Below are 15,314 nucleotides of genomic sequence, written 5' to 3'. Positions count from 1 at the left end.
CAGTTAATTTGTGCTTCACTCGGACCCTCCTATTTAGGGTCTCTTTACCTCTATGCTGCATTTTTGCCTCTGGCCAACTCTCTCTCACAGGTAACAATGATAAACTCTGCACAAAAGGTAAAAGCTGACTACTGGGAAGGCATACTGGAGGGCAACCGAGCACATTTCTATTAACAGGTATTCACTAATACATACAACAGATATGATTGTAGGAAATAATCCTTGTGTGACATAATGGACAGGATTTGTGAATGTGCTTTGCATGCTGTAACTGTTACACATACTAAGAGAACATTATCATCATTTCATATTTTTAGGCTAATATTTACAGTACCCTGTTATCTGGTTCTACCCAGTTCTCTAACTTTCTCTGTAACTATGCCTATTCAACACATAGCCCCTGTCAAGTAAGGGTCTTCTTTGTCCTCAAGTCCAATAAGCCAGTTCCTCCTCAAACCTTTGCTCTTACCACTTTGTCTTTTCAGAGTATTCTCTTGCACTTCATTCCTAACCTGTTTTTACTGTGAAGAAACACCTCCTCCATGAAGACTTCCCTGATCTTCCAACTGTAGACCTTCTGAACACATCCTGTTCATTTGGCACAAACAGCCTATTTTGTGCCATCACTTCTATTGTTTTTGTAAGGCCTTAAGGTTGGTTCACTAAGCTCACTTCTACCCCGGAAAACCAAGGTATGACTCTAGCCTAACATGGATTAATTTCCTTTTAATTTATAACTTAATCACTATTTAGTAATTCTCAAAATCTGCTCTTGTTGAATTTATCCCTTTCTCCTTCCCCTAACTAACTTTTGAGCAAAATACCAAACATTGACACTATGTATTTATGGAGTACCTCATCAGCGTCTCTTTTTACATGTCATTTCTCAACCTCATAGTAACCTGTAGGCTAAATAGAATTTTTCTCATTTTATAGATGAGGCCCAGAAATATTAAGGTCTCAATTCAGAATGTGGTTCAGTTAGGATGAACACACAGGCCTGTTTGCCTTCAACATCCATGCTCTATCTATAAGCTCTCAAAATATGTTCAACCTTACCTATCAGTGATGATGGGAGCATTCTTTTGAACCTGTGTCTCTCTAAGTGTGGTCTCAGGACCACTGGGGTTTCCCAGGTCTCTTTCAGAAAGTCCACGAGAACTTTCCCTTCCAATACCTATCTGTAGGAGACCAGATTTTCTTCATTTACTTCAACCAAACCAATACATCATGACAGACTGACTAGAGAAGCACATAGAGTCCAGCTTTCTTCTGTTAAGACAGACGTTAAAGAGATTTGCAAAAACACAAGCAATGTCCCTTTTGTCATTAATTTTTTAGGGAAAATACAGTCAATTTCTTAAAATATGTTAATTTTGTTAACATGTTTTCATTTTAAAATAAAGAAATCACTAAATTAAATTCTTCGTTTTAATTTCCAATATGGTATCTATTAGTAGGTATAACCCACATAAGCAAAAACTCTTTGGAGTATTTAATAATTTTTTAAGGTGAAAAGCGGTCTGAAACCAAAAGTGTGAGAACCCCTACTGTAGACAAGCACAGAAACTTGCAGATAAATGAATCCACTTATGTAAAACTTGCCTCAAGTATACTTAAACAGTATTCCTTGCTGGGTAAAAATTGTAATAGCACCTCTGCTTTCTATGGCAATACAGAGTGAAGGAACTGAATTGTATTTCCATATGTTGTCCTTGATACGGCTTTTTCTTCCCTAATCTGAAGCTTCTCTTGGGTAAGGATCTCATGACCCTACTTCTGTATCATTTCCCATTGGCCATTGTTTACAGTGTTCTCAGTGCGCACCTTTTGAAATATTGCAGTAAGCCATATTATTGGAACTACCAGACAAAGAGAAGGAAACAAAAAATTGCTGACTTTATTTTAAGTGGCACTGAGGGAAACTGAGGGTCTCCATATCAGTTCTGTCCAGGACAATTAAGCAGACTATTGCTCTACTGTCGAAGTACCTTATCTGCTGTGTTCAGTTTTTGGTCACTGTGTCCTTTAAGCCGCTCTGTAGGGCTGACTTTTATCTAGTGATCACATATAAGTAGCATATCTGGGGGGAAATTAGTATGCTGCCCTGCATGATGCTTCTGTATTCACTTACTGATGACCTTAGAGATACTCAAACATCGTTTGCAGAGTCATCGAGCCTACAGTTATGCCATTCGAGCCAAAGGACCAAGGCATACAAAGTCTAGACACACAACTAAATGTGTAATTTGGAAAGGAAAATAAAAAGAGCTCTTTGGACTCAATAATCAGGTGATTATCTTAGAAAATAGGAAGTGAGAAAGTCAACTGTTCATCTGGATATTTTCATTTTGTGACCTTGGTTGTGGAAAATATGCAGAAAATGTATCTGGATGATTAGTGGATTTTCCCCTTACCTACTGTATTAAAATGTCTTCTTGGCAGGAAAATTAACATGCAGTATAACAGAAAGAGCAGCTCTAGTCATGGCTCTGATTCTCACCCACTGTATGATCTTGGGTAAGTTATTTTATATCTCTGGGCTTTATTTTCTTTGCTTATAAAAATCAAAGTGTTGGCCCCCATCGTTCCTTCCAGTTCAAACATGACAGGATTCTATGAATTGAAGCCTGCTCAAATATTATATTCCTCAAATATTCCATTTTCCTAATGGAAATATGATGACTGCACTCTCTTAACACCTGTTACCTATAGGAGAAATACAAAAAGTATTAAATATCAGGTTCTTTTAGTTCACACTTCATGCTTCTAAATGATGGCTATTTAATATTATATGTCTATTTGTGAAAGAAAGAAAGTGACTATACAGACACAATGAGGTGGAAAAATGAGTAATTATCAAGTGAATTAAATCCATTTTATACTTTCCTTTACCTTCCTCAAAGATAATTGCTTTAGCACTCTCATTCTACTTTGTCTATGCGGACTGGCTACAGGACCTGATGTGACAGCAAGCGGTGAGCTTTGTGGAGAACCAAGAGCACCTTAGCTTGCTTGTATTTAATCTCAGCTTCACTCTGCTACTTGCAAATAGCTTAGCACAGAGCAAGTGTGTTCTCACAGTGTGGACTCTAAACGAGCTGCAACGGCGATACTGAAGCATAACTTCTTAAACATGCAAATTTTCAGGTCCTGCCCCAGGCCTACAGAATCAGGACCTCTGCATAGGGCCCAATCGTCAGTACTTGAACAAATTTTCCGTGGTATTCTAATGCACACTGAAGTACGAGAACCTCTAACATGGAGGAAGGAGCATGGCATTTGGAATCTAGCTCTGCTTCTTACGATGTAAACTTAAACTGGCTCTTTGGGAAGCAGTTCCATCTGCAAACTGAGTTTATAAGAATAAGTCTTATTGGCTCTAACTTCAAAATATATCTTAAGTTTCTCCATTTATTTTATTTCTTTAAGTCCCAGCCACCAACATCTCACCTAGATGGCTCCCTGACTGGTTGTCCTGCTTTTGCTCTTGGTTCCCCATAATCTCTTCACCCAGAGTGGTCTCTAAAGCGATGGATCCTATGGAGTCATTTCGCTGCTTAAAATCCTCTAGTGGTTTCCCATTATACTCAAAATAAAACCCAAACTCTGTGCCTGCCTTGTAAGGTATCTGTCACCCTCCTATTTTTCAAAACTTTTTGCCCCTTTTCACCATGACTTAGTTATACTGGCTTCCTTGATGCAGCTCAAACATGCCACGTAATTTTCTATCTTGGGGCCTTTGTAATTCTTTACCTTCTGCCTGAGGTGTACTTCCCTTGAAAGTGTGGCTCTTTCTCATCCTTCAAGTTTCAGCTCCGAATTCAATTCTTAGACTAGTCTTCCCTGACTACCTTATGAAGCCTTTCCCCGCCTCCTTGTTATTTTCTGTCATATCATCCTGATTATTCTCCTTATAATTCTTAATTACAATATGAAAATTTCTAGTTCATTTATTTGCTTAGTAGTTTATTATCTTCAACTTCTAGTAGAACACAAGCTCCTTGAGGGCAGGGATTTGTACTGTAACCCTACTGCCTGGCATTGTCTGCCATAGGTATAGAGACCTCTTTAAGCAAAAGGCTTGAGCAGTGGAAATTTGAGCAAGGCAAAATGGCCCAGAATAACCACCTAGCTGAATGCAACAGGGTCATTAAGCTACCCGCCCTGAAATAGTCATAGGCCCTAACTCACCACTTATAACAGGGGCAAATTTCCTAAGATTACCAAAAAAGGGAAAATTCCATATGTTCCCATACTCCCTCACTGCACCCTATAACTATAGCCCCTCACTACCACCTCGTGACCGACATTCTCTCCTTTGCTATCTCCGTTGCTCCCTTGTAGTGAGTTCAATACACTATCTCCTTTGTTATAAATGGGTGAATTTTTTACTGCCTGTGCCATCAGCCCCCACCCAGTCAGGATGCCCCACAATACATCAGGCAATGAAAAAAGAATAGTTGTTGAACAAGTTAATAATATATTAAAATCCTTGGAAAATTTCTACCTTTAGCAACAAAGATTTATCATATTTTACTCTTGAAAATTACAGATCAATTTGTAGAAAGTTTTTTATGCTGAGAAAAGGTCTGAAAGACCATATTAAAAGTAGACCGCACTGTATAATGCACAAACTTATCCCATCACTGTATCCCATACCTGAAACGAATGTAACATTGTGTGTCAACTATACTCAAAACAACAACAACAACAACAACAACAACAACAACGGAACAAAACAAAACTAAACCACACTGGTTTCCAATAAATTGGAAAGACAGGGTAGGGTAGAATGTTTTATGTCTGAACTAGTTTTAATTCTTCACAGAGCCCAAACATGAGTAGCACATGCTAACCTAAAGACAGAACTATAGTGGGAGTACTCCAACAGGAATGGGGGTTCCACATTCTGACATAGGGAAGATGGGAACAACGGAATCATGTCCAGCAGGCGGTGGGAGGAAGGTTTAATTGTTACAGTGTAAGATGAGAAAAATGGCCGTATCGCCAAGCTAGATGAGAAGTTAGCACACCTGTGGTTGTTGAAGTACAGATTTGATGAACAGAATAAACAACTGGAACCATAAAAAGAGAAGCAGGTTTCTAAACTCAAACCCATGGTTTATAATCCCTGAGCATAGCACATCGTAATGTTGTAAGAAATTCTCTTGTCAACAAAGATAGAATGTTCATGGATAAGTGACTGGGGCTATTTTCTCCCCTTTTGTGATCTACAGAGTGATTTTAATTATAATAACTCATTTAAATTGGAGATCTAGACAGCTGGATATTAGGAACTCAGCACTGGGAAAACCCAATAGAGACCAAAAAAAAAAAAAAAAAAAAAAAAAAAAAGAGAGAGAGGGAGAGAAAATGACAGCCAAGCACTTTTGTATAATTAATCTCTCCTGTGACAATGAAAACAGTTCGATAATTTCTGTGTCACTGATATGCTAGTTGAGGAAAAACAAAAGAATAAACATAGATGCAACAGCCAAGTGCTATTAAAGTCAACTGATCTGACAAGCTTCTAATACCAAGGGTGGTTGACAACTGAGAAAAAAGCCGAGTTATCTTCAGAAAGCAGGCAAATTTCATTCCGCTCTTTCCCCCATGCATGGATGCAGATAACTCCATTTAAAAGGGAAACACTGTTAGGACCTGATTTTCATCTCCAGGGCAGGATCCCTGAAGGAAAAAAACCAAACCATTTTATTGCACAAGGCTGAGGGCCAGTGACAAGTTTGACTCTCTAGAACAGTGACTCTGGAGGATTCTTTTTCCAGTGCAGGAAAACTTTGACCCACTAGAAAGCACTACACCAGCTCCTGGTTACAGAACATTTCATACTTTCATAACAAAAATAGGTACTTCACTTAAAAGAAAACCATGAAAGCGAAAATGATCTTATTCAATTAACTGAATAACTCAAATAACACTCAGGAACAAACACAACTAAATCAAAAAGTCTATTCAGCTAATAAAAAAAGAGAAAATATTGCCCATTTATCTGAACAGTTTCACGTTGTCCTTGCCTGACATATACGAAATTATTATGCTTGTGAGAAAAATGTACTCTAAACATTTGAAAAATTCATCAATTGTATCCCACTAAACAGATGTGTAACTTTTGGTCCTATGTTTTTTCAGTCAATGAACTATGGAGTCTTTTACTTTTCAACCAATCAAATAAAGTATCAACTACCACAGTTTAGGAAAGAGCCAAGATGACATTTCAAGTCCATCATTTGGCTTGAGTAGAATTAGTCCTTTATAATTGCTGAAGAAAGATGAATGATTAAAGAAGTGTATAAGCTTATTCAAACAACTGTTGCCCATGTTATCATGTGAAATAGTTTCTAGGACCATGTGTGCTCACCTGTCACCCTGGATATATCAGGTAGGTAAGTTCTAAATCCTGAGGGTCATGTGGGGAGCTCCCTGCAAGCTAGCTGATACTCAAAATGTCCATTCAGTTTCCAACCATGTTTCTAAGGAAGATTTTATGATGAATGAATAAAGTCTTTGGCTATATTTTTTTAAAAAGATTATTTATTTATTTGACAGAGAGAGAGAGAGAGAAGTAGGCTTCCTGCCAAGCAGAGAGCCTGATGCGGGGCTTGATCCCAGGACCCTGAGATCATGACCTGAGTTGAAGGCAGAGGCTTAACCCACTGGGCCACCCAGGTGCCCTAATCTTTGGCTATATCTTAAAACCAAAATGCTTTGGAAGAAGAATTCATAAAATATTTATTCTAAATAAATATTATTATCTGTTATTTCAAAAAATAAGGACATTTAAAACTCTTGCTACAACTTGCCCCTAAAGAACTACTCTCAGCACTTTAATATTCATTGTTGTATATTTAAACTATTTTTGAAAAATTATCAGTCTACAATAGTTATTTCCCATCTCCCAGAAAGATGGGATTCAGACGTGTTCCAATTTGGCAGAACTCAATTTGCTTTCAAAATGCCTATCCAATGAAATCCCTCTTTGGATTTCAAATCAATACCCTGACAGGGGTTTCCAAGATTGGCTAAATTGATGACCACGTGCTAGAGGTTTTACATTTATATTACGTTTGGATCAATGCCGATGATTTGATTGGAATAGGAGCAGCTGCACATAAAATGTCTTTGGGGCGAGAGAGATTTGTCATGCTCTACTCTGATAAGAACTAAAATTGGGGAGTGTGCATTTTGAAATGTTCTTGGTACCACATTAAATTGCTATCAAATAGAAGCACTTACAAAGAATTAACATGAGCCCCAAATCAAAATTCGAAAGAAGAAAAGCACACAGTTTAAAAAGAAAAACTCCAGGAGAAGGAATCACAAAAGCTTTCCTGTGTCATGTTTACAGCTTGATGGGAAGAGGAAACACACTTCCTTTGCAAGTGCATTCCCACTAATGCCCATCTCCCAAACACCTCAGCCTGATTTCTTCCTCTCTGCTTGTCAACATCCTTGCCCCCCACCCTCACTCTCCACACCAAGAATCACCCCAGGAACACGAATTAGCAGCAAACCAAGGCTTTTATACAGTCCTATTTTGCACAATCTGAAAGGAAACCTCCCAGTTTATGCTTTTAGTACCAACGTTTTTAGCATTACAGATAATAAATTGTAAAGGTAAACTTACCATAAAAAGTCAATTGTCCCCTTGCTACATTTTTCCCTCTTGAATTTTCAGCTACACATTCATATAAACCAGCATCCTCCTGCTGAAAATTGGGGATTTCAAGAATTCCATTTGACTTGTGTCTTCTGGCTTTCCTTGCTATAGGCTTTCCATCAGCTCTTCTCCAGATAATAGTTGGTACCGGACTGATAGTGAGAATAAAAAGGAGTACATTAAATTAGAGAAAACTGTATCTTTTATTTGAACTTATGCTTCCCATAACCCCTTTCTTCTTGGTTCTAAACATATAAGCTTGCCTTAAGACAGTATCCCTAAACTTCATTCATTCACATATCACTATTATGATTTCAGCTATATCCACATTTCCAGTACTCCTATCTATATTTAAGTGTTTTTCTTAGAATCAAATAATCTTTCTTAACCTTAATAAAAATGTACAAAAACAGATTTTTACATGCTTATTATATTTTTTAGTGTAACTGTTTTTTTCCCTAAATCATAAATATGAAAATAGAAATGTCTGTGCACAAATGTGTCAGATTGAAGATGACTACAAATTCTTTCACATTCTTCCCATACAAATTCTTTCAGGTTCTCCTCTGCCTTAAACCGGCTGGGTTGTCTGTCTACTGTGATTACTGAAATAAGACAGAAGTGATGTTGTGTCAGTTTTAAGGGTTAGGCAAGAAGAAACTGGCAGCTTCTACTTTCCGTCCCTTGGAACATTTTTTATAGAACCTTACCAACTTATAGCAGCAGCTGACTAGGAGAGTGGTTTGGGGAAATTTTACTTAAAATAGTAAGATGAGGAAAGAAGCCATCAGTGGGGTCTTTATGTACTCTCAAGGCATCTATCACCCTACAGCCATAACTGTGAGAACACATCTTAAATTGCAAGGAGGGCATCATTGAGCCTGCAAATCAATGGTTTAGCAAGCTAACCACAGCTTTTAAGAGTGCAGCTTCCTATCTGGGGATACAATTATTTACTTATTTATTTTTCACAAAAACACACACAGAGAAGTAATTAGGCTAAAGACTTGCTAATCTTCTCTGGAAAACCTGAGATGGTATTTAAAAAATTAAAGTCATCAATTCTACTATACTTGTTTTAGAACAATTTAAGTTAATTCAACAGACACTAACTCAAAGTGCAGAAATGGCTCTATCAAAAGTACATTACGGGTGCCTTTACATTTGATGAGATATATACTTAATACATGCCTTTACAAATAACTGTACTTAGACATAGTCTTCCTGCTCTTAAGTGGGCAATGATGATGTGTTTTGGCAGCTGGATATGCATACCCAAACATTTCTGTGCAGACTGAAGGAGCCCAATTTTGGTCTTTTGTTTTTATTTCAGTGCCATTCAAGCAGTGTGAATAGAGTTTAATTCATACTCCCTTTGAAATATGAACGATTTGAGTTTTGCTCTTTTTCCAAAAAAGATTTTTCAAGGTGTCACCTTGCATAGTTTACCAAATTTATACCTAAGCTTATCCAGCTACCTGTTTCCACCTTTTCCCTGGATTACATTTCCTAACGTATATATTTAAAATAAAAAATGGGCCCATGCTATAATGTTTAGCAATCTGTTTTTAGTCTGTTAGCAATAAATCATGGGTATTTTCTCTGTCTCATATGTTGCTGTACAACTTGACTTTTAATGTCTGTACAGTGTTCAGTCCTACAGATAAGTCATAATTCATTTAATGTTGTAAGTTTTCAGGATACAAAAATTTATCACTGTATTGCACTGTGCCAAAGTAAAGATACTATTGTAGTTCACACTGCCCCAACTTAAAAACATGGAAACCAAAAGAATCCTTTTATTAGAGCTGAAAATACAATGATAACAAGGAACATCTTTCTTCTATGTGTGTGAAATGCAAAAAAAATATATACAGAAACAGATTAGGTAATGATACTGGGGTTGAGCATGTTAGTGTCATTGTATTAGTCAACATTTGGGCACAGGGAGAGGATGGAAAGTTAGCGAGTGACGGGCTAGCTGGAGAGAGGGAGTAGGGTGTAGAGATTAATGTCAATCATTAAAATCACAGATGATCTACAAATTTCATTTCAGATGATAGTGTGTATCATTTATGCCAAATCCTTTTTTCAGGGTTACTGGGAAAATCCTAACTGATCTGTTTTTCATTTTCTTTCTGCCCTCGCAAAGATAATCTATGGAAAGGTTAACTGGATCCCAAGTAGGCTTATCACTCCACAGACGTAATAATAAAGTGAATAATTTTCAGATGTAAGGTCTTACCTATCTTTAGCTAGAACAGAAGGAAATCCAAACTAGAGAGAAGAGACTGGGCATTTTAAAAGAATTTCAAGAAAAGTCTGATGCATCCTCTCTAAACTAGGGCGAGAATGAAAGTCCGTATTTTCCCAAAGAGTCAGCTTGAGTGTACCTCAAATGAAGGCCATTGTTTTCCTGTCATTCTGGCTTAGACAGCGTGCACATTACAGGTCACAATAATAGAACAAAATACTTTTTCAGAATTGCCCATTCTCTTCTCCTTTGTGGCCATGTCAATTGTGGCAGCCTAATCCCCCTAGTGCCATTACATGTCCCCTCTCCATGGTGAGAGGGCAGAATCAAAGATGCATACATAGAATTACCAAAAGAAAGGCTTGTCTTGCTTTTCATTCACCTCAGAAACCATTGCTGTGAACAGTGCACATAAAATTGTCTACCTGCCCCAGCTGAAGGGAGGACAAGATGGAGGAGAAACCAGAACTTACTTTCCTAAGGCAAAGCATTCCAACTTCACTGTTGTTCCTTTGGCAGTCGGCACTGTTTCTGGGAAGTGCACTTCTATTTTTGGCTCATATTCACCCATCACCCCTGTGAATAAACAAAGGAACTAAGTCTCTGAGGTTCTTTTTAAACATACGTAAGTGTTCTTCTGTTAATGTAGAATGCTCTCATACATCATGTGCACAATTAATTTCTTCACTTAAAGCTGGTTCTATCTCTAACCAGCCTTGAATTGTGGCTCTTCTCCCAGTTACTGCTAGGGGAAATTTTGTATCACAGTGCCATACCATCTGCTAGGATCAAATTCTCCGTGCATTCAACTTCACTTATCAAAAAACATTTTTTTCTTTTCTTTTTTTTTTAAGGCAGTCATGGACCAAAAAAGGAGGGGAGAGATAATGGCCTAGTCATCAGGAAAATAAAATGAATTCCTGAAAATATTGTAGAAAAAATTTAAGTATTCAAAAAAGTATTTCCATGATCGATTCGATCTATATAAGAAAAAAATCTTAATAATCAATTTGTGACCACAAATTACTTTATCATCCACTTTCAACACCAATCTGATCCAATCATAAATTAGTGCACAGAGGATAACATCAATTGCCAGTATTAGTATATTCTGAACCAATGTAAAAAGGACAGTAGGAAGTAACCATAAAAAATAATCTTAAAATTATACCCACCTTCTTAATGGCATGTTTACTTTGAAGGTCATATTCTCCCATTTTCCCATATCCTAGAAAATGTACAATTGTGGCCAAGGTAACATAACCTAACAAAATACTTTTTCTAAGTCCATATTTTAAGTCTAAATATCTAAGTGCATACTTTACATAAGTCCAGACTTTATAACTGAAGACTTACCAATTATTTCTTATCAGTGCCTTCTTGACCCCTCTCCCACTGCTCTAATTGATTGAATACATTTATTTCTATTCAATTTCTAATCCTTTCCCATGGTCTCTGATTCAGCTGTGCCAGTATGAAGTTTGGAATTACCTAACTTAGTAAGAAATGAGAGGCTCCTCCATTTCACCTCTCTTTTAGGTATTCCATAGTTACAGAAAAAAAGACTGAGGGATTCAGAAGAAAAGGTAAAAGCAAAGAACAGATGATGACAGGTACAATGACCGAGGGAAATAATTTCATTCGTTTTGCAGAGATGATCCTTTCTGATGCAGCTTTAATGTTTGGGAAGCATCAAGGGGATTTCCTTAATGCGTAAAAAGAAAATCAAAACTGTCAGATGACAGAGCTGTCTAGCTAGGTTTGCTAGGAGCTATGTCATCCAAAGTGCAAAGCTGAACATACCTGTTTAGTTTTTTCCTTTCATAGCATGATAGGGAGGATTGGATTTGGAAGGGGCCTTTGAAATAATTTAGTTGAGCATTTTTAATCTTGGCATCCATGGTTTCATACTTTGCCACAGAGTGGATCTGTAGCTAGCAACCTATTCTCAAAAGGGACACCTGGGTGATAACAGTCAGTTAAGTAAGTGCTGGACTCTTGGTTTTGACTCAGGTCATGCATGATCTCAAGATTATGAAACTGAGGCCCACGTCCAGCTCCTTGCTCAGAGCAGTCTGCTAAAACTTCTCTCCCTCTGGCCACTATGTGTGTGCACTCTCTTTTTCTCTAAAATAAACGCATCTTTAAAAAAAGGGGGGGGGGATTCTAAACCACTTCTCCCGGAATTAAAATCGGTCCTAATCTGTCTTTTCCTTTTGCAAGCATGGCTTTAATCTCCAAGAGGTCAAGTGGTTTGTCTTCATTTTTACAACAAACTAGTTAGCGTTCCAGGTCTGGTCCCTGATTCCTCTTTTATTATGGCCTCTCACCCCTGTAATGAATAACACTACAAAACTAGATTCAAATACACGAAATCCATGCTTGCCACATTCAGATACAAAACCATTCCTTCCTTTTTGGCCGGGCTGAGTTCTCGTGCACTTCAATTTGGGTTTGCCTTTCTTTGAGCATTTGCTACCAGGGGGCCGGTAAAGTGGCACTTGCTTATGACGGCATTCGCACACAGCTGTTGAACTTGCTAACCAACGGCGAACCGTTGACTCATCATCCCATAAACATCAGCAGTATGACTCTGAGTGCAGGAACAAGTTAACACCTTTTACTGCCGTGTGTGTGGTTCCGTACTCCAGGAACAAGGCTAATTAAAAAAAGAACTGCTTTGAGAAAAAGAGGTCTTTTGTGCTCTCAGGAAATCAAAACAATCTGCATTGTAGTGTGTCCTGTGTGGGAGGGGGATGAGACAATACTGCTAAAATACAGCGGGCAAGGCTGTTTCAGCAGCCATCAGGGTTCCCCCTGCCTCCTCCTTCAATAAACATTACATATACACTAGGTTTCTTTAACCCAACTCGACCTTTTTCCTGAGAAACTGAAATATCACTGCAATGCACAGACAGAGTGGAAGATCCCCAGCCCATTTTCTCTCCTCATCCTAAATGCCTACTTACCGAGGCCCAGACTCCCAAGTCCACTCCTCCAGGATCCTTTTCCTCCTCTGCCCGGCCTATTCTCCATCCCACAGTGGCCTTTAAATGACCAGATAGCAACAAAACCTCTTTGCCTCAGTTCTCAGTGTTTCCCCTGACTTCTTTAACACACACACACACACACACACACACACACACACACTTATGGAGGTATAATTTACATATAAATACCTGACCAATTTTAAGTGCAATTCACAGATTTTTGGTAAGTTGACCAAGCTGTGAAGCCATCACCATAATCCAGTTTTAGAGCATTTCTATCACCCATGGTCCTTCCTGCCTGTTCACAGTCAAGCCTCAGAACTTGTTCTAGCCCCAGGCAATAACTCTAATCTGTTTACTCTCTCTGAGAGTTTGCCTTTTCTGGAAATTTCATAAACATGGAATTAGATACTCTGTGTTCTTTTGCATCTGGACCCTTTCACTTGGCAGAATGTTATCAAGGGTCATCCTTGTTGCAGTATGTATCAGTAATCTGTTCCTTTTTATTGCTGTATAGCATTCAACTGTTTGGAGATACCACATGTTATTTATTTGTTCCCTGGTCATCTTAACAACAAAGTAACACAAAGTGAGTGGCTTAAAGAGAAAGAAAGGTATTCTCTTATAGTTCTGGAGGCTAGAAGTCATAAATGAGGGCCATGACAGGGCTCTGACATTCTGGTAGAATCATTCCTTGCCTCTTGCTGGCCACTGCTGGTGGCTGTCCATCTATGGTTGTCCTTGCTTTGCAGCTCTGTCACTCCAGTCTCTATCCCTGCCATCATGTTCTATGTGTCTTGTTATTGTATGTATTTTTACGATGATATCAGTCATATTGGATTAAGGACCCACCACCACCCATAATGAATTCATTTGAACTAATTACACAAATAAAGGCCCTATTTTCAAAAAAGGCCATATTCTGAGGTGGGGGTTACATATTCAACATGGCGTTTTTGGGAGACAGGATTCAACCCGTAATATCAGTTAATGGGCATTTATTTAGGTTGCCTCCATTTTTGGCTATAAGGAGTAATGCTTCTAAGAACATTGGCATGCAAATCTTTGTGTAGAAATGTCTTTCATTTCTCATTTTCCCCGTGATTTTTATGTGGATGACTTTTCCCTTGCTACATGTCTCAGCTCAAATGGTGTCCCTTCAGAGAAGTGTTTTCTTATCGCACTATCGCAAATAAGTCCTATGTTATTCTTTATCAACATCTTATTTCTTCTATGTTAATTACATAATTCATAATCATCTTGTTTATTCATGACTCTAATATCTGTCATTTCATCCCGATTGTAAAATGCATGAGATTAAGTAAGGTGTCTGCCTTTTTCGCATGTACCTCTAGCTTCTATCATTGTTTCTTCGCTTAATAGGTACTAAAAAACTACTTCCATATAAATAATGTCATTTTACACATAAAATTCTGGGCCACTCTCAAACAGCATTATTGTTTTCTATCATCTTTATAGCTATTTATAAATATGTTATCTTTTTCTTTGTGCTTTCATTTCCTGGAGGAATGGAAATATTTCTGATTTTTTTCTGTAGCCCTCACAAATCCTAGCTCAGTACCAGGCATATATGGGAAAAAAAAAAAAAAAAAAAAAAAAGGTGATCAGTAGGAATTTGTGGAAGGGAGGGAAAAGATGGAGGAATATAGGCCTGATACTATGACACACAGTAGCCATTAAGTAAAATGTCCACTTCTTCCCAGGCACGGAAGTCTTTTCTAAAGTATCCTCATCATGGTTTCCTGTATGAGTTCACTTGATTATAGTAGGTTTTTTTCTAACATGAGCTCTAGGTTGTTTAGGTGGTTATATGGATGATTTCTGGGTTAATACACACTGATCTGTATTTATAGCTTTAGAAATTAAAGTAACAGAGTTAGTAATAATACAGATTGATCTGTATTTATAGCAGTAGTTATAGGACATAAAGATATGGATCAGAGATGGGATGGCATGTTTTCATGACATTTAAAGAATTTTCATTATATATAAAGATTGTCCTAGTATTACAGTCATAAAAAATGAAGGAAGCAATTTTCTCCAACTATATTATCAACATTTGGGGGGGGGACACCTGTGAACTGTTCCATTTAATTTGGTTACATCTGGCCCAAGCTATATTTTTATTTGACTATTTATTTCATTTTAAATATTTTGGCCTTTACTTTCTACATTAAATTCAAAAAGCTATTGCTGCTTTTATTTTTTATGAAACAAAAGTCCCTTTAAAACAAGAGTACATTTTTCAAGTCATTCCTTTGACCACCTGTACACTTTTGAACTTAATTGGTCTACAGCTGCTCTGCTGATTTACAGAATGATTAGGCAGAAAGAGAAAGGCTACTGATGGAATTGCTCCAGACACTTT

The 15,314-nt window shown here is 37.7% G+C and overlaps 1 protein-coding gene across 3 annotated transcripts in view; it reads right to left on the bottom strand.

Moving 5' to 3' along the window:
- CNTN4 (contactin 4) overlaps nucleotides 1-15,314 on the bottom strand; it is a 961,173-nt gene that overhangs the window by 156,569 nt on the left and 789,290 nt on the right. For all 3 annotated transcript variants that reach the window (XM_045992257.1, XM_045992258.1, XM_045992259.1), the window contains 2 exons: nucleotides 10,409-10,511; nucleotides 7,649-7,833 (listed from right to left, as the gene is read on the bottom strand). In XM_045992257.1, the coding sequence (XP_045848213.1) occupies nucleotides 7,649-7,833; nucleotides 10,409-10,511 (288 nt within the window). The remainder of the gene's footprint in view (nucleotides 1-7,648; nucleotides 7,834-10,408; nucleotides 10,512-15,314) is intronic.

The sequence above is a fragment of the Meles meles genome, chromosome 20, assembly GCF_922984935.1.
Source record: "Meles meles chromosome 20, mMelMel3.1 paternal haplotype, whole genome shotgun sequence".
NCBI lineage: Eukaryota > Metazoa > Chordata > Mammalia > Carnivora > Mustelidae > Meles > Meles meles.
Note: the sequence above shows the minus strand (reverse complement) of the source record. Positions and strands in the feature narration are given on the sequence as shown.